Below are 24,545 nucleotides of genomic sequence, written 5' to 3' on the forward strand. Positions count from 1 at the left end.
GAAGCATATGTAACCTGAGGTACCACTGTAGTTATATCAATTATGAACTCAAATGATCCAACAGAAAGTGTTGCCAGAACTATGACTCCATTGAGTATTTTTGTTCCCTTTGTGGATGGGTAATAGTATTTTATGGCACCTAATAAGCTGTTTGATCATTCTGCATTATCCTAACAAATGTGATACACATTTGGTTCCTCAGGTTGTGCCACATGTCTCTGCCCCCATAGCATAAGGACCAACCAGCAGTTCAAATGCAACAAACCATCAAGTTCAGTTTCTTAAAACTTGTTTAATATCCGTATTTTTGTCTGCTGGGCAAAGCCAAAACAGTCTGGCCTAGTTTCAAGTTACAAATCCATACACATTTCCTCTTTCCTTTCAGTAAAATGAACAGTGTGGCAATAAAAAGGTTTTGATACCTGAAATAAAACCCATTTCAGCAACAGCTTAAAAAAGGGGGGGGGGGAGAAAAGAAAAGGGAAAGTCACAGTCTGCATTTTTCATCCAGAGAGATCTATCCTGCTTCTGTGATGAACACCATGAAAAGATGGTGGCTCCTACCCAGGCACAACCAATAGTGACTGAAACAGCTGACAGTCACTATGTAAATGAGGGCGGGTGGGTGGAGAGAGGGAAAGAAATACAATTTATGGCTCAAAGGCAGGTTGGGCTTTGAGAAAACAAAATTTTAAAACTTCTTTTTAAGTCTCACATGGGATAGGGTTCTCTCCACGAGTGATCAATAATTAGCTCCACCACAAGCTGGTAAATCCAAGTTTTAACCTGCCTGAAGTGAAAGCTTGCTTTGGGCTAAGTTCCAAGAACGGCAATCGGGGGGATAAAATGCTAGGACCAAGCGCTTTCCAGGACAGCATGCTTCAAGTCTTGAATTTAGCTGCAGAAATATAACACAAGCTCAACCCCAAACAGGCTGAGACAAGGGCTCCGCAAGCAGACAGCAGCTGTACTTTGCTGTGGCAGCCAAGACACCAGCGCCTGCATTTTGCCAGCTCACACATAGCCCCAAGCTGTGTTTTGGTGAAAAAAATGACGAGTAACCATGGACTAGAAAAACCCTAAATGGAATATAAGACCTGGTTTTCTCCTAGGACAAGAAAAGGAGGTTGGGGTGGGGAAGAAAAGACAAAAAAGTTGGCTGTGTGTTTTATTCCCATGCTCAGAGGCAAATTGTGGGGTGGGGTGTTTGTGTGTGTCTGTGTGTAAACTTTACCAGAAGCCTTATCAATAGCCTAATGGTATGCTCGCCTTTCCCCCTGGCCCTAGAGTTCTCTTACTTTCTGCCCAGTAGAAGAAGTCCAAATACCAGTTGTTCCACCAGAGGAACTAAAGAAAGCTACACCCTCAGTTCTCAGGAACAAGTGAGGAAAACCCTTCTGTCCCCGAAGGTGGACTCGTGGCACCTGTTTGGGGTGAGATTTCTTTCTTTATTTAAAAAAGCATTATCTCAAGAGCCTTTTTGCAGGGCCTTCATTTGTAATGATGAGACATCACAGTTCCTCACTTCCCTGCACAACTTCATTTAACGCCATTTAAACAGGCACAGGCTCGCCTCCTGATCAAATGGTACCTCATCTATTCTGGTGATTAAGCCGTTGGAATAAATGGGAGGGTGAGGCACACACAAGACAGCCACACCCAGCTCTACACTCGCCTACCCAGGTCCTTTCCACCTGATCTGCAGGAGTAGCTAGAGATGAACAAACAGACCAACACACACACGCATACAGCCTCCACTTCCCAGCTCAGCTCTTCCGCAAGTCCCCTAAATCTCGATATGGCTTGGTCCCCCTCGCCTCGCCCCTGCTACTTCTACTTGCACCCCAATCTGCAGGAAGCTGAGGAGGGAGGGTTGAGAATCATCACTTGTGGGTGCAGAATCGAAATCCTGGCCAGAATCGAAGTCCTGACCATACAGTACGGCTTTCAAGGTTTTCAGCAAACAACGTTTTGGCCACGTGCAGGAGTAGCATTCTGCCACAAGATTCAAGCAACTGGATTCTTCTTTGGTTTACATGTCTTTCTTAAAAGGTGAAAAAAAAGAGAGTCAAGGACCAAGAGCAGTAATGTAAAAAAGGAAAAAAAAAAGCAAACTCAAAACTCTGATAAAGAAACGGAAACACAAAGTTTAAGATTTAAAAAAAAATCTAGCTGTTCTTCAGGATAAGTGTCCTTTTGGGGTGTTAATGTAGCTGATGCTTCTGAGACAGTACAGAAAGATTAAAAAAAATGAAAATAAAGGGAGGGAGAAAAAGGGGAAGGGAGGTAATCTGTCTAGAGTTCTGTCATCCTTGTGTGTGTTAAAAGAGAATGCCATCACCCAAAAGAGACATTAGTGAATGGATCCGAACACCACACGAGGAAAACATTGGGGGGAAATAAAAAATTAGAAACACTTAGTTTTATTCTGAAGAGGGATAACCGTCAAGTACCTGCCAAAAAGCAGTTTCCTGGGGGGCTGGAGCGAGGACAGAAACCTATGTTCTTAGCTGTAACGCACCCTCTGCATTACATTGTACTCCTCCTTCACAGAATATGAGGCCAACCTAAAGAAAAGGGAGAGGGGGCTGCCACATTGACCTGCTAGTTCTTTCACCTTACAACCAAAACCCCCCCAATAAAAGTCGTTATTTTAAAACTGAAATTATTTGGGCTGACATGCTAATGCTGGTGCTATCAACAGGCAGGATACTTGGCTCCCTTGCAAAGGGCTCAAGAGTCCAATGCCGATCCCTCAGTGGAACCTCACAGCATTGAGCTCCGTGGGGGTTTTTCCCCCCTTCCCCCCAAATGAGATGCAGCCTAAACTTTATTTTGCTTTTTGTCTTGTGTTTTTTTAAAAAAGAGGAACATATTTTTAAATATCGACAGTGGACCAAGTCCTCTTTACCCTGCTGCCAAGTCCGCAATTCTCCACACAGTGTGTGTGTGTGTGTGTGTGCACCCTGCATTTTGGAACCGCACCCGGGGTCCGTGGTGTTTGGAAGTTCACAGTACATGGAGCCATCTTTTCTCTCTGCTGCCCAGAGCGGTTAGTGCCTTTGCCGTTGCTCAGCACGAGACCAATCAATCTCCTCTTCCTTGGCCACTTAAGTTGGACTTAAGTCGCCATAGAACCTTGCCGAGAATCAATGGTGCCTTGCTCTACGGATGGGACAAGAGCGCAAGAGGAAAACAAAGCACCCGATACCGGTTTCTGGAGGCCGTTTTGTGGATTCCTTGCCAATCCCGAAGGCTGCTTCTCAAAACGTCTCTGACTCTCTCTCGGTTTTCTTTCTGCAGTTCCGGTTATATGTATCTTTTTGGCCTATTGTTCCTGCTCAGTTTGAAGAGCTGTTATTAGAGGATCCAGAGGTTGAGGCAATGGCAGCCGCAGCCGGGCTGCTTGTTGATACAGATTTGCGGATGTGAGGGAGCAAGTAGGGGTCACATGCTAACTGCTGAACATCTATTCGATCTTCCTTCCGGTAGGCCAGGCAGCGCCTGATAAATGCCTGGAAGACAAACAGAAAGAAGAGAAAATGGGCATGAGAAGTTGGTACTGGTAGCTCTTTTCCAAAAAGCAGAAGCAGGCTGGTTTTACTTAAAATTTTAAAAAAATGATTAGATAAATAAATTGTGAGTAAAACACACCCTCCTGGGCATCCTGCAATTGTCTAGATCAGCCTTTCTCAACCTGTGGATCCCCAGATGTTGTTGAACTACAACTCCCATCACCCCTAGCTAGCAAGGCCAGAGCTCAGGGATGATGGGAGTTGTAGTCCAACAACATCTGGGGACCCACAGATTGAGAACCGCTGGTCTAGATGGTCAAGGAAGGATCTTGCCAGGCTAAGCTTTTACCAGGCACCGCTCTTCAAGTCTGATGGAATGGCATAAAAAGCAGTAGCAGGGACTTCTCCCACCCTTTCTTTCTGCTCCCTCCCTCAGCCTGCTGCAGTTAAGCTGGTCTCCAATTTTACCCATCAGGCAACTGGGTGAGTTGACAACAGAACCATGGAGTGAAAGTGAAGAGAGGAGCCATGATTGCCTTTTTCTCTCTTCAGCAGATCTGAAGAGTTTTCAATCTTAGCTTCTGAATGGTGCTGCTTGCTACATTGTAGACAGATGGTTTAGAGTGGGACTGAGCGGGTGAACCTTGCGGAGATGACTGATTGACCAGAAACCTACAGACCTTACCAGAACAATTCCTTCTGTTTGGATGGAGGAGGAAATCCAGTGATGGGTGTTAACTCCTATCCACCAGCGGAGGCAGAACTACCACTGGGGGAGTTGACCACTCAGTGTGTAAATACTACAGCTGAAGGAAACCGAACCCTAACTAAAACAGCGGTTATACAGAAGAAAAGGGTTACAGGAACACGGGTCAACCATCTAAGGGTCTAATTCATCTAGTAAAGGGAAAGATCTGTCCTAACTGACCACACAAGTCATTGTCAAGGTGGGTCTGGATGTCAGGTTCAGAGCGGAAGTGAACTTCACATAAAGTCCAAGGTTCTGCTCTAATACAGACAGAGGACGCAGTGGTGTCCTGGCAGAGCTGGACTCCATTTTCTCCACTACGTAACCTGCTGTCAGACATATCCTTTCTAAAAGGAAGCTTTGATAGAGGCAGAAGATAAGTCACCAGCTGCAATGAGTTTTTGGCTCTGCTGAAGATCAATGGCCAACAAGTTTCAGGGCAATGATATGTTCCAAATCACAACTGATGGGTGGGTGGAAAGCATTAGACTAGGCCGCCTTTGTTTTTTAGAGCTTTGAAAATATATACAGTGGTACCTCAGAAGTTGAACAGAATCTGTTTCATAAGTCCGTTCGACTTCCAAAACGTTCAGAAACCAAAGCGTGGCTTCGAATTGGCTGCAGGAAGCTCCTGCAGCCAATCGGAAGCTCTGTCAGACGTTCGGGTTCCAAAGAACGTTTGCAAACTGGAACACTCACTTCTGGTTTTGCGGTGTTTGGGAGCCAAAACATTCGACTGACAAGGCATTTGGGATCCAAGGTATGATTTTATCATCATCCTGGTCATGAACAGGAAGGGGGATGGGGAGTAAAGATCTGTTGAAAATAGCTCTACGATTTCCTCAGCACAAGCTGTGGACATCCCTGCAATCTCAGTGGAAACAGGAGAAACAGGGAGCCTTCCTCTCCTGGTAGTAATATGAAGCATTTCTGCAAGTGGATAGGAAGAGTACCCATTACTGAATGCTGCCATTCAAATGAAAGCTAAAAATGTGTCTGTCAAGTACAGATCGTCACTACATTTCCCCAAGCTTCTTTGCCGATACCAAATAGAAACACTCTCTTACCTTTGCTTCTGGCGTTACCACTGGCTTTGGAGGAAATTGCACCTCTGTTGCTTTCAGAATCGTGTTCTCCTGCAGAATATCTTGTTGAGACTGGTTGTGGCCAAAAGGCTGGGGAGGGGAGAGGGAGAGAGTGCAACATGCATATATTAGAACACGGTCATTATTTACATTTCAACAAGAGGGATCCAGTAGGTTTCACAGAAATGTAGCCAATTTTTTATTTTTTTTAAAGCCCATTAGGTTACTTTGCGGTGTACAAAAATCTGAAAATGTGTACAGTGGTACCTTTAGGTTACACACTCCACTAAGCCAGAAATAGTGCTTCAGGTTAAGAAATTTGCTTCAGGATAAGAACAGAAATCGGGCACTGGCGGCACGGCTGCAGCAGGAGGCCCCATTAGCTAAAGTAGTGCTTCAGGTTAAGAAAAGTTTCAGGCTAAGAACGGACCTCTGGAACGAATTAAGTACGTAACCTGAGGTACCACTGTAATGGATTTTTGCTTAAAAGGTAGCAAAATTCCAGTCTGAACATGTTCTCAGTCAGGAAGTAAGATTTATTCAGCCCATAGAGTTTCCGATCACTCAACATGCATCCCAGTCATTGCCCCTTACCAGTTTGCTTCCCTTTCCTTTTCCTATAAGCATCGGATCTCTCACTTCCCAAACCACCCCATCCCAAATCAGTTGGCAGAACCTAGAATATTAATTAAATCAATGCTGCATTTAGCAGGTGCAGTGCTAAGGTAAAATGACTGGAGGAGAACAAGGCAATATTGGCCCATCTCCAGGTTGAAGGTTGGTGACAAAGGAGGGCATTTTCAGTTGTGCTCCTCATTTGTGGAATGTGCTTCTCAGTGAGCTCTGCCTGATATTTTTATGGCTCCAGGTAAATACATATTTTCCCCAGGAATTTGATAGACTAAAATGATGTTTATAATTCATGTGCTTTTTGTTGTTTGATAGTATAATATTAATTGAAGTTATAAAAGCTCTGTTTCCTGAGCACTGGAGCTTCTACTGAAGTTTCCTTGCACACGCTGAAAAATTCCTTCAAGTCATGACAACAACAAATGTGCTTAAAAAAATTAAACCAGAAAGCTTAAGTGAGTCTCGGGAACCTGAACTCTGTGCCGAGGACACCACAGAATTCAACAAAAAACTCAGTTTGCAGTTATGATTCAATAGTTCGGTAAATTCAGCAGCAGTCAAATTATTTTGCTTACCTTTCTGCCGTAGAGGCACTGGTAGAATATTACTCCCACTGACCAGACGTCAACTTTATTTGAAATCTTTGGAGGCTCTTTCCCAACCACAAAACACTCAGGTGGTAAATACCTAGGGGGCAGAGAAATTAACAGCTGCAGACTAGCCATATTCAAATCCATATCTTTCCTCACTATCAACCTTCCATGCCTCTGAGTAGAAGTTACCAAAGGAGTGAACTCCATATTGCCAAGTACGGCAGTCATTTACAAGGTTGGAATCTTATTGCCACCCACAGTGACTGGGACAAGCCAGTCAGATTGTTGTTTTTATTATAATTATTAGCGTTGTAAGGATGTACGGATTATATTTCTTGGTGGTGTGAGACGCAAGCACTTGGAAGAGCTGTCCACCTTAACACAGTTTTTCAAGGTGGGCTCCACCATAGGTGCAGGGGCTCTTCCAGCAGCTTTTTCCCTTGTAAAAAAAAAGAAAATGACTTGGCCCACTCAGCTGAATAACCTGTTCTTCACATTCTACAATATCATGGGTAGTTCAGTGCAAGAAACAGACCAGGGCACCCACCAGTAAGTGCCAGCCCCTTGCGATGTCAGCTCCATGCCATCGACTGAATTATAACTGTCATCATCCATGATCTTTGAGAGGCCAAAGTCAGTGATCTTAATCTCGCCGCATGCAGTACCATTTACCAAGAGGATGTTACCTGGAGAATAAAAAAGCAAACCAATTTTCTAGGTGAATATGCCCATTACATTTTGCTGCTGCTGAAGCAGCAGCCTGTTCCAAATGAGAATGCAGAAGGAGGTCAAATACACTTATTTATTTTCAGCCAGGATGACAGACCACCTCCAAAAAGCGACCTTATCAGAACCCCACTCTCCTAAACAGTAACAGAGTGGTTAGGGTTCCTCTGTTAAGCCTAAGGCAACCATCTCCCATCCATCGGCCTTCTCCCACCCCCTGTTTAAAACATTTACCCATAATGCAACATGACACAAGCAGAGCACAGGAATCAAAATTGCTCTTTGCAGTTGAAGGCTCTGACATGAACACAAAAACTTAGGAAGAACCCCTGTTGGATCAGGCCAAAGGTCCATCTGGTCCAGCACTCTTGTTTTCGCAGTGGCCAACCAGATGCCTAGGGGAAGACCCCAAGCAGCTCCCAAGGGCAACAGAATTCTCCCAACAGTGGAGGCAGAATGTAACTTCTTCCTATCCACTTTCTTTACACTATGCAAGCACTGCTATCATGTCATTTCCACCCCTGCCTTTTTTCTATACTGAAAAGCTTCCCATTGCTGTAACTTTTCCTCACAGGAGTTGCTCCAACCCCATAAACACTTTGGTTGTCTTTTTCTGAACCTTCCCCAGCTCTGTAATATTCATTCTCAGGTGAAGTGCCAGAACTGTACACAATATTCCAAGGGCTACTGCAGTGTAGATTTGTATACCGATATTAAGATACCGACAGCTTTGTTTTCAATCCCTTTCCTAATGATTCCAAGCACGGAATTCACCGTTCTCAGTTGTCACATACAAGTCAACACATTTGCTGAGCTACTCGCCCAATTCCTGGTCAGTCGCCACCAGTTCAGACCCCATGAGTTTATACGTGAAGTTAGAATTTTTTACCCCAATACGAATGTCTTACATTGCTTACACTGAATTGCATTTGCCATTTCAGTGCCCATTCACCCATTTCAGAGATATCCTTTTGGAAGTTCTCACAACCCCTTTTTGTTTCAACTACACAGAACTATTTGGCATAATCAGCAAACTTGGGTACCACACTGCTCACACCCCTAATTTAGAACATTTATGAACAAATAAAAAGCACACATCCACTTTCTACATCCTTCCATCGAGAGAGCTGTTCATTTATTCCTGTGCTCTGCTTCACATTCCTTACCCTGTTACATATACATGATAAGATCATGCAATTATGGGCACTGGAAGCTTGCTTATTACACAACCAATGAACAGGGCAATTCTCACAACAGAAATCTGCAGAATACAGAGTGCCCTGCCCCACTTTCTCGTGCTGTGTTCCAGACCCACTATCAACATACCTGGCTTGAGATCATAGTGAATAATGGGTGGCTTGATTTCATTTAAATATTTTAATGCGTTCACAATCTGCATGATAATAGACCGGGCTTCCTTTTCAGTCATTAATTTGTGCTGTTTCAGGTAGAAGTCCAGATCGTTCCCCTCACAGTATTCTAACACTGTACAAAACCTGAAAGAAGTGACGTCAAACATATATTATGATATTATATCATATATCATGATATTATAACAGTGCTGCAAAGTCTCCTCCCTTTCTATCTGCAGGAATTTTGTAGTTGCAACTAGGGGCTGGCTTGTAACAAAACACCACTTTCGTCTCACTGTGATAGGGTTACACCAGTCAGTTATCCTGGGAAAAAATACTCTTAACTTACTTCAATTTGTTTAATTGGGTCAAAGGTTTTATCAGAGATTTAAGATCTTGTTCTATGGATAAACAGGAACTTTTCAATTACCAATTTACATCCTGGCCTTCTGTCCAAGGCCTCAAGGCATCACAAAACTGAATCCATTAAAAGCAGCATTTATAATTTAGACAGCAAAGTAAATTAACACAATAAAATCACAAACCAATCTGCAATTACAGCATTATTGTTAACTTTATTTTGACTGAAAGAGTGTCATTTGTTATTCCTAATGGGTCTGGTGGTTTGAATGTGGGAGAGTTTTTGTAATTTTTGTAATAGTTACAAAACCTGTTACAGCTTTGTTTCCCTCCACACACACATTCAGTCGTGGCAGTTAACAGGGCGGCAAGGCTACAGGATGCCCTCTGCCCCGTTCAATTCCTTGCTGTGTAGGAATTCGTCCCACACTGAAAGGGAATACATACTGGGGAGTGAGGGGTACCCTGAACAACACAACTCATCTCTTTTATAGACCCCTTTGTATTCTAAACCCTTGACACAGAATGTCTTACATGACACACGTCCCACTTTCACGTTGAGCTCTGAGCAATAAGGAGACCCAAGATTCCCAAGCACAGTCATTCAAGTAGCCAGTTTTACCGCAGAATTGCAAAAAGAGCAGCACTTACGAGTCAGTGTCCAGCGAGAAATAGTCATACAGCTTAACTATACGAGGATGATCCAGCTCTTTATGGATTCTGTATTCTCTACACGCATGCCTGTAACAACAAGGAAAGCGTCCTTATTTAATTTTCTTATTCTCAACTATCTACCTAAACCTTGGGGCAGTTTACAATGACAAAACTTTTTTAAAAAAAAATCAAACATTTTTGTAAAATCACTAGCAATGGACATTTTGACCACCAAAACCCAATGCTATTGCACAGTTGCATTTCACTATATTTCTAGCAGTAGCTCAGGCAAGAAAATATAACTTCACTGCTCTGGACCAGGGTTGTGATTCCAGGACAATGAGGAACCTACAGAGATGCTGAAGTGTAACCTGTTCTTTTTCAAGGGTCTTTTTCTCTGCAGAGTCCCTAAACATTCTGCTCTTATCCCTCTCCTTTTCCAAAGCAATTTCAGCTCCCTTCAAGTCTTGCTCCTTCAACCATTTATTGTGTTAACACGGGCAAAAATTAAGGCATTTTTTTGGTTCAAAAGAGTAGAACCACCAGCTGTTTTTCAGACAGAAGCAATGAACCTCTTTTACTAACCACATTTTCATTTTAGAAGTTATGCCTTTTTTAAACCCCCCCCCCCCGCAGTTCAACATCCAGAGTTACTTACTTGTGGTAGTTCTCTTTCTTCTCATCCCTCCAGTTTTTATTTAACTGATGGATTTTTACTGCTACATATCTCTGTTCCGTTAAATCAAATGCCTGGAAGATGAAGGAGAGAGCCGATTCAGAATACTATCAGAGCTGACACCCCGACCCTAAACAAATTTCACTTCCTTCCACTGAGGGAAAAAGTCAGCAATTCCAAATTAATTTTAAACGATTTTGTGTGGATGTTGAACGTTTTCTTTGAGACACCCCCACATAGTATTTTAGTAGGCAAATTGCTTCATGCATAATGCTGTTCCCTATTATTTTTGTCATTAAGGATGTGAATTTCCCTTAGTATGCTTGCTTATAATGCAATTGCTCCAATATGAATGCATATATATGAACATACATGAGTGTTTGCAAGTTCATACGAATGCATTTATAAACCTGGCACCTCCAAAGTGAGATGAATATGATTCAAATTTAAAAACACCCAGTTGTGATAAGCACATGAACATGCCCTTTATCAATTCATGCTGAATGGTGAGGATCTCGGGCAGAGCTCTGTCCCACCTTTATTTCTTGAGATGCCAGATAATTAAGACACTGGCTTCAGAGTCATTTTATCAAGGAGTCAAATTAGGACAACCAATCAGCCAAAGGAGATCTAACTTACCTTATATACTTCACTAAATCCGCCTCTGCCCAGGAGATGTAGCAACAAGTACCTGTCATTTAGTGTTGGGTGGTCTTTAAATCTGGAGAGGAGAAATTATTTTATTTATTCATGCAGCACCTGTAATATCTTCAGCTGAATAACTCAGAATAGTGATTATCCTGGGCAAAAGGGAGTTTCTCTCGGTATTGAGCCAGGTATACTAGTTCTCACACAATCTGTAACCCAACAAATTGTAGAGCTATGCACCTTTTAGATTTACATGCTGCTTGGAGGAACTACAGCCATCACACAACTGGTGAGTGATCAGGAGCTCTGATATTATGGCAGTAGGGCACCTACAAGAGCAGGGAATACAGAGGCCTGTATTTTGATCATATCAAACACTGCACTAGACAGTGTGGCAGGATATGCGTTACATCTCCAGAGAGATCTACCTATGGTCAGCCAGCCACAAGCAGCAGGTGAAAATGTAAAGGGGCTAGAGGAGCTTACTCCAAATCTCAAACAGATACTGCATTTGTTAATGATAGGTCAAGCACAATCTAGAATGCAAGCTCCTTTTTTGTTTGCTGATGTTCCCCTGTAAACATTTATGACACCGTATTAATACTAAAACAGCTAGCACTGAGTTGGCCCGTACAGCATTAGAAGTTAAAGATGACAAGGAAATGATGTCTTTAAAATTGTTGACTACCATGAGCTATTTAAAGAATCATGTGGGGACATTAAACTGAAACAAACACAACCCTAAGGGTACAATACAGAACCATCCAAATTTCTTCAGTGCTTTGCTTGTTAGACATATCACTCTGTGACAGACACCAGAGTACTGGAGCCTCTCTCTATCGGCGACAGAGTCAGCTAGCCACAAAGTGGGGAGGAACAGCACTGGGGGGGGGGGGAATAAAAGGAGCAGTTTTTGAGGGAGTTTGATGGGGCTGGATTTAAGATGATAGGGCAAAGGTTCAGGTTAAGAGATAGGGTTTGACTGGAGCTGTGAGTTAGGGAGTGAGATAAGGAGAACTGGTTCACTGAGACTATCCATAGCGAGAGGACAGAGCCTCGCAGCTTGGATATGGAGACTGGGTTGGGGGTCTGGGAAAGGTATACAGACAGGAGTGTTCTGGGAGGGCTGTGACCGAATCGGGAGAGGTAGATCTTGTGGGAATACAGGCTACCTGGATCTCAGTATAGCCAGGAGGGGAGAGTTCTTCTAGGTACTGAAGAATCCCGAACCATTAACAAGGGATGAGGTGATCCCTTGGGTCTGTTATACAGTGGTACCTCGGGTTAAGAACTTAATTCGTTCTGGAGGTCTGTTCTTAACCTGAAACTGTTCTGAACCTGAAGCACCACTTTAGCTAATGGGGCCTTCTGCTGCTGCTGTGCCGCAGCTGCGCAATTTCTGTTCTCATCCTGAAGCAAAGTTCTTAACCGGGGGTACTATTTCAGGGTTAGCGGAGTCTGTAACCTGAAGCGTCTGTAACCCGAGGTACCACTGTACTATTAAGAAGATCTCAGGTGTGGGGTGGTTAAGAGTAACAGAGGAGACATAATCCTTGTTCATGAACCAAAGTATTAATCCACTGCATTATTAATTGTTGGTATTAAGTGGCAAGTCTGCTACACACACTTAAGCAAAAAAGACATATTGTAGCTATTTGGTGCCTTGTCACTTTGGGTAGCTCTCTCATGCCCAATACTCACTGTGAATTATCTTCATTATGTATCCTTTTCAATTCCCTGATATGTAGATTTCTAACCCTCTCTAACCGCTCCAGTTCTGCCTGGATCTCTGCTTCTTCCTACACAAAGAAAAACATCACTTTAACAGCTATACCAAAAGTTAAATTTAAACTCTGTATACCTGACGAAAGGAACGTGTTTGTCTTGAACAACAAAGCAGTTACAGGCAGGGTAAAAGTTAAGCATTTTTACAGATTCTAATGGTGTTCAGAAAATGTACATGACTACTATGGCTTTCAACTCCTAAACTTAAGGGTTATATCTTGTTCCTCCCTGTTGCCCCCAGCTGAGATGATTCAATGTGAACCAGTGTTATAGTAAGTACACCTTCCATCTCAATAAACATACTTTTCTTGTGAAACAATCCTCAGGCCTGGACTAGATGATAGTGACATGCTCAGCACAATCAGGGCAAAATGACTCAGGAGATCAGTCCTTTGTGGACAGAATACAGCGCTACTAGAATAGGATTGTCTGAGCAGTGTGGAAAAGCTCTAGTCTATTTCACAGCTACTGGGCTAAGAACTGAGGCACTGGAAAGGAACAAATGCAACGGACAGTTCTATTTCTTATTTCATTGCTGTGGGAATCAACCTGTTCAAATCAGTGCTTTTCCAACAGTGTGTTGATCAAGCTCATCTGATAGAGAAAAATGAGACGATCAGTAAAAAGAAAACAAGCTTCCCCTGAAAAGACCTTGCCCATCGCTCCCAATCTTCTCCTGCAATGTGCACAAGTGAGAATGTTGTTTATAAGAGCTAGTATTTTGGACACTTCAAGGGGTGTTAAGAGTGCTTTGGGATTAATGCTGAAGAGTCATACAGACACAAAACACAAGATGGCAGCTGAAACCACTGCCTCTCTGAAGTCATTTTGCAACACAATATTTTACCTTTTTAAGATGTCCTAGCCGGAGTTTGAAGATTTCCTCCTGTTCATGATATTCTGCTAACGTTAACCTGCACGTGCACAAAATAAGTGGTCCAAAAGATTACTCTGAAGAACCAATAGCGGGATAAAGGCAGGTGACAAAAAAAAAAAAAAAAAAAAGACAGGCCTGGGACCCATTCCTGTTTTTACCTTTGCATTTTTGTAACACTTTACTGGGGTTTCCTATCCCTACTGAATACAGCAGTCAGGCCACTGGTTCAAACACAGCCCAATATTGTCTAGTATGACTACCAGCACTCAAGGCAATCAAGGGAAGTGTGTTTCCCAGCTCTGCTGTGAATATCTTAAAAAACAACATCAGAGGTGTCAAGGATTGATGGTGTGTGTTTCACTTAAAATCTTATGCTCGATCACTGAACTAAGTCCCCTCTCCTCTTGTGCTTGGCATCCATCACTCTGCCCTTCCAAGCATTAAGGGACTGCCCCAACTAAGGCTCCACACTTACTAGGGCACAGGTGAGGAACCTCTCTCACCCATTGCCCAGGGATGCATTCCTTTGGGGTTAATGTGTAAGAGGCCAAATGCCAGCACAGGGTGCTAACACCACCCCAGACATCTTATCTATCTATCCACCCACCCCCTTCCTCTCATTCACACAGATCCTCCGTCTTCATTTCCCTCACCCATCTACAGAGAAACACCCCCCACCTAGCAGATGTTGCTCTTTTAAGGAAGACCCACAATGTAGCCCTTCTAAGAAGCTGCCCGACTCTCTGCTATTCTAAGCCTCCTTCATCTGCTTCACTTCAGAAGTGCTCCCTCCTCGCCAAAAGCACTTTATTTTTCCACTTCCTCCTCCAGGCTAATCACTATGTTTTTCAAAGAACTTTTGCATCTCTCTCTGCAGGAGAGGTGCTGAGCAGAGGGACACGGGCAGATTGTAAGGACGTGGTCCTGAGTGTCATTAAACTGAGCCTTTACTAGGCAGAGTACAATATCTGTCACGCCAGTTTTCGTCCATCACTTTATGAGAAAGGGCGATACTGTACAGTGGTACCTCCAGTTGTGGACTTAATCCGTTTCACCGTTCACACCCCGAAAAGTCCACAACTAGAGTGCCTCTTCTGGGCATTTGCGCGGCACAATCAAGCGCTTCTGCACATGCGCGAAGATCGCTTCTGCGCATGTGCACGTGGCGAACATGCCACGTTCGTAAGCTGAAAGTCTTTAACAAGAGCGGAACGCAACTAGAGGTACCACTGTACTTACTTTGCATGATGTGGAATTCGGTGTGTGTACTTGCACAAACAGAAGTACCTTTTCGAATAGAAGCAAGTTTGTGGCTGTGGCAAAGCCAAATATTAACAGCAACACTTTCAAACCAACTACTAATTATTGTAAAACAACAGGTGGACTGCAGAAAAAAGGCTCCAATAATTTTGTATGTTTTGGGGAGATCTACTGTGGAAAACCTGAGAACTTCAGCCATAAGCTATTCTCTGCATTTCATCCGACTCATAGAAAGCAACCTGAATTTTTTTCTGCAGCACTTACGTTTCATTTTCCGCTCCATTTGTCTTGTTTTTACGCTGCTTCTGCTCATTGGTTGCTGGAGGGGCCTGCCCCATGGCAGGTGGCTTCCGCTTTGCTAACATTTTCCGTTGCCTTTCTATCTCTTCCCTTTGGGAATTTATCCTCTCTTGTTGCCTAAACAAAAGCAGGACATGCACACAAATTAGAGAACAAAATATAATACATGACACAGAGAAGTGGCTCATCTTCTGCATTCCTGGGCAAGCATATTAGAAGCGTTGGTTTCTGGTCATATTTGCTACAACATACCATATTCTATGTTACAGAAAACATACAACCCTGAATTTTTGCAATGTATAAAACTTGGGACAAGTGACAGTGATGCAACTGTTGTGATCACATGAATACCACTCTATCAGGAAAGGGGCAATGGCAAGTTTTATAAAGGTGCGATGGAGGCCTGCACATGCCTTGACTTACTCTACCAAATCTGCAGGCTATCACCTGCTACTCCTGGTTTTCACCCTTATAATACTGTATATTTAAGTGTTAGAATGCTTCTTCATGAGGCAGTGTTTACCGGGGCATCTACTAATCAGTGGTAAATACAGGTGTATCTCAACATATATTTAAGACGTGTTATTGTATATGCAGTTCTACAGCTCATGGCTTTGTGCAGCAATACTATTACTTAGCAAAGTACATCCCTCCCCCCAATAAAAACAATTTAACAACTTTGTCCGGATTTTGGAAATATGGCAACCCTATTGTTAAGTATGTGACCTGCCCTGAGTCCTGGCAAACAGGGTTCTTTAAAAAATGTACACGTTTTGTAGAAGCACCTTAGTTACATATGGATTTGTGAAAAGGACAAGTCAAGTAACTGCCTGTACACTTTGCCGCCATGAGAAAAGGCAGAAGTTGCAGTTACGGCACTTACTTGATAAGGTTCTGGAAAGCGTAGCCATCTGTCCACTGCTCAGTGTAAGACGCTCCGTGCCGCACCGTAGCAAAGTGACCCAGTCTCAGCCGATCCTGCATACTCTTATCTCGACATGCCATCTTTTCCTGCTTTGACTAGGGAGAGAAGGATAGTATGAATCAACGCTGCTACAACTGGGGTTCACCACACTGCTAGTCAGTCAATGAGGACCGAAAATATGAATGATGCAAAGTTTAACACTCCTCAAGTGGTACCTTGCAAGACAAATGCCTCGCAAGACGAAAAACGCGCAAGACGAAAGAGTTTTCCGTTTTTTGAGTCATTCCGCAAGACGAATTTCCCTATGGGCTTGCTTCGCAAGACGAAACGTCTTGCGAGTTCTTGCAAGTTTGTTTCCTTTTTCTTAAAGCCGCTAAGCCGTTAATAGCCGCTAAGCCGCTAATAGCCGCCAAGCCGCTAATAGCCGTGCTTCGCAAGATGAAAAAACTGCAAGACGAAGAGACTCGTGGAACGGATTAATTTCGTCTTGCGAGGCACCACTGTAGAAAGTAGTCTGTCATGTGCAAACCTGTGGCCTCCATCTGGTCCCTTACATGTGGCTTAGCAACTGGTTCTTTGTAAAGAAAGAAAAAGGGCTACTAGATACACACATTCAAACCAAAAGTGCTGCATGCACATGCCTGGGAGGGAACAAAATGGGAGATTTCCATGAAAATGAATGGTAGCTTACAGCCTTTTGAATACAATTCAAGCCAGGGCCTTTTAGGCCAGAGCTGAAGAAGGAGAAAAAAAAGTGGCTCTTTATCCATGCATTAATTCTAAACAGCAAGAGATGTTCTCAATGGCTACCCCACTGTAATAAACGTCACAGCCCAAGCCACACTGTCTTCCTGATGCAACACAGCCTGGTTTTGAGGTTTGGCAAGTTTCACTGCTCACCTCTCTAGTGTTGTAAATGTCATTACAAATTTGACTCCACAACCCAGAAATAACTTTTGGTGATGGTAAGCATTTGTTCTAAATGCACCTCCATGTGACAAGGTCTGAATTAGGATTTTCAGTGGGTCTCCAGGATATAGCAGAGGTCACTAGGAAGGGGCATACTCAAAAGCAATGCTCACAAAAAATGGTGGTAGTTATACTACAATAAAAATTTGGAGGGGGGCTGTAGCTCAAAAGCAGAGGAAGTGTTTTGCAGAAAGTGCCAGGGTGGACTCAAGCCGATCTGACTCAGTATAATATACCTTTGCATGCATGTCCATATGAATATGATAAAACAATGTCCTCGTGGGCCCAGTACATTTGTGCAATCTTTACTCCAATTAATGTGTTCATCAATACCCTCAAGTATGCAAGTTACAGCAGGATACATGTTGCAACAAAATGCACAGAACTGAAGGGCTGGGAGGAGAGAAGAGGGCAAAGGTGAGAAGGTTGTAAAGGGCAATTAGGAAGCCAAAACTTACCTTTTCTATAAGAAGCTTCTTGCTCATTGTCACACATCTATTCAACCGTTCTTTGTACTTCTCAAGCATTTTCTGTTGTTCATCTATCTGTCGCCTTAAGTCACAGTTTGCCTGAAAATAGAAGTAATGATAAGCAGGTAGCCAAACAGAGAACAGCCAAAATCTCACCTGGATGGCATGCAGGCAGAGAGGGAAATGATGAAGATGCTGTAGTTGTCAAAATATAGTACCAGAGAACATAGAAGGCACCACAGTGTTCAACTGTTGGGCCATGGAGGAATTTTAGTCATTTCACATTTGTATTAAGTGGTGTAGTCATAAGAATATATATATATATTTAAAGGGTTCTTTGTTTGAATAGAAAACAAATTCTTCATTGGAATAATCAGGTTCTGCAAGAACATGGTTGGGTGCTTCAAGAAATCCTAGCCCATCTACAATTTAATCCCATTATACTAACAAGTTCCCTATGTTATAGATACATTCTCTCACTTTACATTACCGCTCTATGCGTTAAAAAAGTATTATTATTTTTAGAAGAGTTTACAGGTGTACTTACTCTCAATAGGTCATCTATCCTGCCTTCTTTCTTCTCCAGGTCAGAGTTCTTACTGTTTTCTAGTGCAGATATTTTTTCTACCGTGAGATCAGACTGCAGGAGGAAGAGGGAAAGAGCTCAATGTGAAAAATCACCTAAGAAGTGATTGGGTGTTTCAGGGACAGAAAACATGTCAAACACGAGTCTTTTGTTCCTTCGTGACCAATGAATGGAACAACCTGAAATTATGGAGAAAATGTTTTCCCTTACAAAAGGCAAACCAAAACATCAGGCAAATGGTACAGCTGGAGCTGAAATCTTTTCACATCTGTCATAAAAGCCTTCTCTAGTCCCTAAGGGGAAAAAAGGGCTGAGATTTCCCAAGTGTAGCAAAGCTGGCAAAACTCCATTCTAATCCCAGTAATGCGGGGTCATGGGGGGGAAAGCAAGCGACAAGCCATACAGGCCGGGGAACCTGCGGTCCTCCAGATGTTAACCCCCATTAACCCCAGACAGCAAGGCTAATGGTTTGGGATGGTGGGAGATGTAGTCCACCATCATCTGGAAAGTTGCAGGTTCCCCACCTCTATCTTAGAGCACAGTTTGTATTCCCTGAAACTTTGTGGGAAAAACAGAATCACACCACTGTCGCTCAGCACACTAAATCTATAAAGGGTATGAGAGGCAGGGTGGGTAGGATTGTGTGTGGAGCTGAGATGCCTTTTGCAGACATTTCCTATGAACATTTTAATCACGCTCCTCCCAAAGCGTGTTATATCCATACATAATGGTGTGCCTCTGAGCAAGCCACTTTCCCCTCAGAAAAGCAGCCTACCTTTCAGGGGGTATTGGGTCTCTTTCTACCTATTTTCAGTTGGTCACCTTTTCAAAATGCAACACTGCCACAAAGCTTAAAAACTGAAACCACGGCTGGATTCCACAAGATCCTATCGTCTTCAATGAGAAGATCAGAATCTGGGATTCTCGTTTCCCTGAAAGGCAGCTTTATCCACCAATACCAAATTCCCCCTCTGTTATATAACCAGAAGGGTGAGTTCTGGGCAGCTGTCTCACCTCCACAGTGCAATGGTGTAGCCCCAAAGGCTGAGGACCCCTCCTTGCACATCCCAGAGTCATTTACAATTTAAAGGGACAGATGCACATGGGATCCTCAGCAGAAAAATCAATCTGAAAGGGTCCTAAAAGTTTGAAAGCCATCATTTTATATGGTTGCCCTGATCAGAGGCCTCTTAGTACGAATAGGAATTTTGAAGAACACATGGAAATCCCATGTGCAGGCAGATTCTTTCTTTTGGGCATGGTGATGCATGTGTTGGAAATGCCAGATGCAGATCACAGCACTCAGAATTGTTCAGACAGCGTGCACCCATTTTGCAAAAGGAGTCAGGGTTGAAGGACAGCAGCATTTTAAAATAAACAAATGAACAGCAAAGTAAAAGACAACTTTGTCTACCACTGGGGGGGGGGGAGAAGAACATGACAATGGTGGGAGGCTGGAGGCAAGAAAAATAGCATCTCCTCTGGAAATCTGCTGACCAAAACACATTGTTTTGAATAAGCCAACAATATCCCTAAGGCTGAAGGCACTTAGAAGGAAACAACTGATAATGGAATAAACACCAGCCTTCTTCTGGCATAGCTATGTCACTACCTCATTGCCCTCCATTATTTCTCCAATGATATGTGTTTGACTCAAGCAAGATACAACACAGACATTGCAGTACGTTGTTCATCGGTTTTATACCTGTGTCTGTTTATGCTGGACGGAAATCTGTTTTTGGGAGGTGCAGGAATGCTCTGTGTTCCCTGAACCTGTTGAAGAAGGACTGCCTTGCTGGGCCTGCAAGAAAAGGAGTAAATGAAGGACATGGGCTGTAAATTAATAGGATGGCAAAGCATTATGTCAAACACACACTCTTCCCAGCTGTTACCTAAGGTTAAAGAAAGCAATCTTATCTTGCCTAGTTGAGTGCTGTCAATTCTGATAGGCAGCAGGTTTCATATTTCCAAGGAAACAGAATTAGCATCGGCAGTAATAGAGTCAGGGTGCTGCAGGTTCCCTCCCCTAGTAAGAAAGGTAGCTGTGTTTGGGATTTTTTATTTTACAGAAAAGGCCAGTAACCAGTGACATCAAAGAAGTTTATAAAGCTATGCATGCCATGGAGAAAGTGGACAGAGAAAAGTTTTTCTCCCTCTCTCATAACGCTGGAACTTGTGGACATCCAATGAAGATTCAGGACAGATAAAAGAAAGTACCGTATTTTTTTGCTCCATAAGACACACCAGACCACAAGACGCACCTAGTTTTTGGAGGAGGAAAACAAGAAAAAAAATATTCTAAATCCCAGAAGCCAGAACAGCAAGAGCGATCGCTGAGCAGCAAAAGCAGCAATCCCTCTTGCTGTTCTGGCTTCTGGGATAGCTGCGCAGCCTGCATTCGCTCCATAAGACGCACACACATTTCCCCTTACTTTTTAGGAGGGAAAAAGCGAGTCTTATAGAGCAAAAAATACGGTACTTCTTTACACAATGCAGTTCCCACGGGAGGCAGTGATGGCCACCAAGTTCAAAGGCTTTAAAAGAGAATTAGACAAATTCATGGAGCGCAGGGCTATCAATGGCTTCTTGCCATGATGGCTATGGTCTCCACTGTTGGAGGGAGCAATGCTACCAAATACCAGTTGGGAAGAGTGTTCTTGTGTTGAATCCTGCTTACTGGCTTCCCATAATCATCTGTTCCACCACTGTGAGAATAGGATGCTTGTCACTGGCCTGATTTAGCAGACTCTTTTTATGTTCTTATGTTTCAAAGTCTGTCTGATCACATGCACGGGGCTAGGTCCAGATTAAGTCACACTTTATTTCCATAAAATCAATGGGATAAGCTAGTCATGACTAATTAAATCCCCTCGATTGCAATGGGACAAAATGAACAACTAACTACATCTGGACCCAACCTACAGTTAAGATGATTTAAAAAGCACATTAGAGATCATTTCCAGGGAAAGAGCCAAAATGCTTTTAAGAGAATGAATTGTTTGTAAAGTCATGAATGCATTTCTTTGGCAAATGCCTGGGGTCTGGGGCAGTGACACAAAGATTTAGCTGTTGGAGCTAAGAGGGTCGAATGACAACCCTAGAAATGCAATTTGCTTTGCACTTAATAAGCCTGTACAAGCTGACAGATTCTTTCTATGGATGCATTTCAATGTGGAATCTTAGGAGACACTGCAGAAAAGAGGGGTGTGTGAATCATGAGAAATAAGCATTTTAAAGTTGAAGCATTTGGCCTTCTAAATAAGATTAGGTTACATTTCACAATCTGAAGATGTAATTGTCAGAGCAAAAGAGCACACAACTTGTTCAAAGCCAAGCGCTACCTTGGAAGCCATCTTGCCCATTTTAGTTGCTACTTACTAGTTTAATCAACATGCCGAAGTTACATGTGATGGCCACTGAACCACTCCTGCAAAAGAATTGACTATGCTACCATATCTTGAAGATGAAACCATTAAATAACAAAAAAAAACCTTTAGTATATTGGTCTTTCAAATCATGAGAACTGGAAAAGCTGTGATTCTCTAAACTTCAATTTGTGTTCCATTTAGAAATGGGGAGCTCCATTTCATCACCATGAAGGGATGGGAGAGAGGTAAAGCAAGGAAAATGGGAGGGAGAAGAGGCCCCAGAGAAAGGAGTACCTCAAGGTGGGGTCAGTTAAGTAGGGTTTGGGGGGAAGAATACTTCCTAGAGAGAAAAAAAAGAAAAGCTAAAACCTTTAGCTGTTTTGGTGTCACAAGCTGCAACCACTGACTAGAATTTGAACAAAAAGAAAGAAAACCAACATTCTAATAAGGGGGCCATACAGATGCGGGGGGGGGGGAGATTGAATGCTATCCACCCATGTCAGACCCATTCAGACCCCCTTGGGTGTGGCCATTAAGACCATGCTCACCGAAGAAAATGGAAAACAGAGGCTTGCACCCCTCTGGGCCAGCTGCTCGCCCTCTAGCCGCTGTTTCGCCAGCATCGCCGACACCAGCGTTGGCAGAGCAGAGTGATCCTCCTGCAGTTCCTTGGCTGCGCTGTTGTCTACCCCGTAAAGCGGCTGCTCCATTCGCCGCTGTAATACATTGAAAGAAAACCACAAGATACTTTGAAGAGAAAAGAAGGAGGGAGAGGTAGAGTCATAGATAACAAATCTGATCCATGCATTAGTAAATACGGCAGCTTGGAAACAGTGAGGAGAAGCAATGGGAGGGAGCGAGGAAGCGTGTGATCTAGCTACCAAAAGCGGCCCCATTACTACTAGGCAAATAAAAGACACAGTCCCTAATGCCTTTGCACCTTTTTGGGCACAATGGAAACCTATGGTATTAGGTGGAAGAAAAGTGCCGAGCCTCAGACTCACAGGCTTCCCAACCACCTCTCCTCCAAATGCTATACCACAGGCATTTAGTTCTATTGCTGTATTGCTCTTACTGTTAAGAAGCTGCTCCCAATGTTTAACCAAAATGTACCCTCTCTTAACTGGAACCTGTTAGATCTTGTCCTGCTCTCTGTGGCAGCAGAGAACAAGTTTTTACCCTTTCCAATAGAATAGTCTATCAGGTAGAGGAGTGTTGTTATCACATTCTGCCCCCACTCGTGTCTCCTCTTATCCAGGCAAAACATATCTCTATGTATTGAATGAGAAAGAAGGGGGAAAGGCATCACAACATGATGGAAGAGACTGCCAAGCATAATTTCTCTAGGTTGGTGCAAAGTTGCAACATGGGCCCTCCTCTTACACACACACACACACACACACACACACACACACCCTGCCTCCAGACTTGTCTCTTTTGAAGAAGTGACAAAGGCCTCAACTCTTTAACACACTTAAGGTTGATTGGTGTCATTCAGCTTCTTTTAATTCCCTTTGCTTAACTGTCTTACATCTCTGACTGCTTGATCTGAATGAACAGCCAGATCTAGGTTCATTGGCATTAACAAATATGCTTTAGTCCTTTTTCCCTGTTCACGAATGACGTCTAGTACCATTGCCAGTTTTCCTATACGCTGAAATGACACGGGGTCTATTTACTCTCATATGTTTGGGAACCTGCAAATTCTATCAGCATTACTTGACTACCACTGCACCCAATTTTTAATGGTGCTTCTTGGCTGCCACATCCTTGTTCACACCTCCTGCCTGCACAGGAGGGTACTTGTAGTTTTTTGAGATAGCGTGGCATACCTTTGTCTCTCAAATGACATGAGCTGAAGTTCCCTATCATTCTAGAGGGGGGCCTGGAACAGCAGCTCACTGTTACTTGTTCTAACACTGCTTCTGATTGGCTCTAACGCTTCTTACAAAAACTAGGCATATTATAGGTAAAGGTAAAGGTACCCCTGCCCTTACGGGCCAGTCTTGACAGACTCTGGGGTTTGTGCGCCCATCTCACATCTATAGGCCGGGGGCCAGCGCTGTCCGGAGACACTTCCGGGTCACGTGGCCAGCGTGACAAAGCTGCATCTGGCGAGCCAGCGCAGCACACGGAACGCCGTTTACCTTCCCGCTGGTAAGCGGTACCTATTTATCTACTTGCACCCGGGGGTGCTTTCGAACTGCTAGGTTGGCAGGCGCTGGGACCGAGCAGCGGGAGCGCACCCCGCCGCGGGGATTCGAACTGCCGACCTTTCGATCGGCAAGCCCTAGGCGCTGAGGCTTTTACCCACAGCGCCACCCGCGTCCCGAGGCATATTATACAGACACACAGATACAGGGAAATAAGCTTGGATGAACTTCAAGCATGATCAGCACTTCACCACGAGGGGGAAAATGAGGCTAGTCCAGGCTAGATCCTCTAGACCCAGTAGAGTGTGCTCATCTCTACCATGCTCAGTTTGGGCCCTGAAAAAACCAAACCCAAACCTTACAAATGTTTCCTATAAAAACAGAAAACAGGACATCCTTCCAATGATATATGTATACAACATTGGGAAAAACATACACCATACCTCCTAAAAAGGATGAAGTTAAAAGCTGACCCTGCCATTTGTCAACACGCATGCACGTAACCATTACACACTTGCTCAGTCTACATGTACAGAATGACTTTTTGAGAATATTACAGTGGTACTTTGGGTTAAGTACTTAATTCGTTCCAGAGGTCCGTTCTTAACCTGAAACTGTACTTAACCTGAAGCACCACTTTAGCTAATAGGGCTTCCTGCTGCTGCCATGCTGCCGGAGCACGATTTCTGTTCTCATCCTAAAGCAAAGTTCTTAACTTGAAGCACTATTTCTGGGTTAGCGGAGTCTGTAACCTGAAGCGTATGTAACCTGAAGTACCACTGTATATCCTGCAGAAGATAAATGTGCAATTGAGGTTGTAATAAACAATTCCTTTTCCATTCTTCCAGCTGAGTAAACTGTAAAA

The 24,545-nt window shown here is 43.4% G+C and overlaps 1 protein-coding gene across 7 annotated transcripts in view; it reads right to left on the reverse strand.

Annotated features, from left to right (window-relative positions):
* Window positions 1–272: 272 nt before the first annotated feature.
* TLK2 (tousled like kinase 2) overlaps window positions 273–24,545 on the reverse strand; it is a 39,560-nt gene continuing 15,287 nt past the window's right edge. For 6 of the 7 annotated variants that reach the window (XM_082194804.1, XM_082194805.1, XM_082194807.1 and 3 more), the window contains 16 exons: window positions 22,076–22,243; window positions 19,865–19,960; window positions 18,121–18,213; window positions 17,562–17,672; window positions 16,093–16,229; window positions 15,174–15,326; window positions 13,620–13,686; window positions 12,689–12,786; window positions 10,979–11,060; window positions 10,322–10,413; window positions 9,661–9,750; window positions 8,624–8,793; window positions 7,119–7,257; window positions 6,554–6,665; window positions 5,331–5,438; window positions 273–3,515 (listed from right to left, as the gene is read on the reverse strand). In XM_082194804.1, coding sequence (XP_082050930.1) covers window positions 3,342–3,515; window positions 5,331–5,438; window positions 6,554–6,665; window positions 7,119–7,257; window positions 8,624–8,793; window positions 9,661–9,750; window positions 10,322–10,413; window positions 10,979–11,060; window positions 12,689–12,786; window positions 13,620–13,686; window positions 15,174–15,326; window positions 16,093–16,229; window positions 17,562–17,672; window positions 18,121–18,213; window positions 19,865–19,960; window positions 22,076–22,243 — 1,890 coding nt within the window. In that variant the 3' untranslated portion in view covers window positions 273–3,341. The remainder of the gene's footprint in view (window positions 3,516–5,330; window positions 5,439–6,553; window positions 6,666–7,118; window positions 7,258–8,623; window positions 8,794–9,660; window positions 9,751–10,321; window positions 10,414–10,978; window positions 11,061–12,688; window positions 12,787–13,619; window positions 13,687–15,173; window positions 15,327–16,092; window positions 16,230–17,561; window positions 17,673–18,120; window positions 18,214–19,864; window positions 19,961–22,075; window positions 22,244–24,545) is intronic. The other variant, XM_082194802.1, reaches the window with a different exon arrangement.

The sequence above is a fragment of the Podarcis vaucheri genome, assembly GCF_965113315.1.
Source record: "Podarcis vaucheri genome assembly, chromosome: 13".
Classification (NCBI taxonomy): Eukaryota; Metazoa; Chordata; class Lepidosauria; order Squamata; family Lacertidae; genus Podarcis; species Podarcis vaucheri.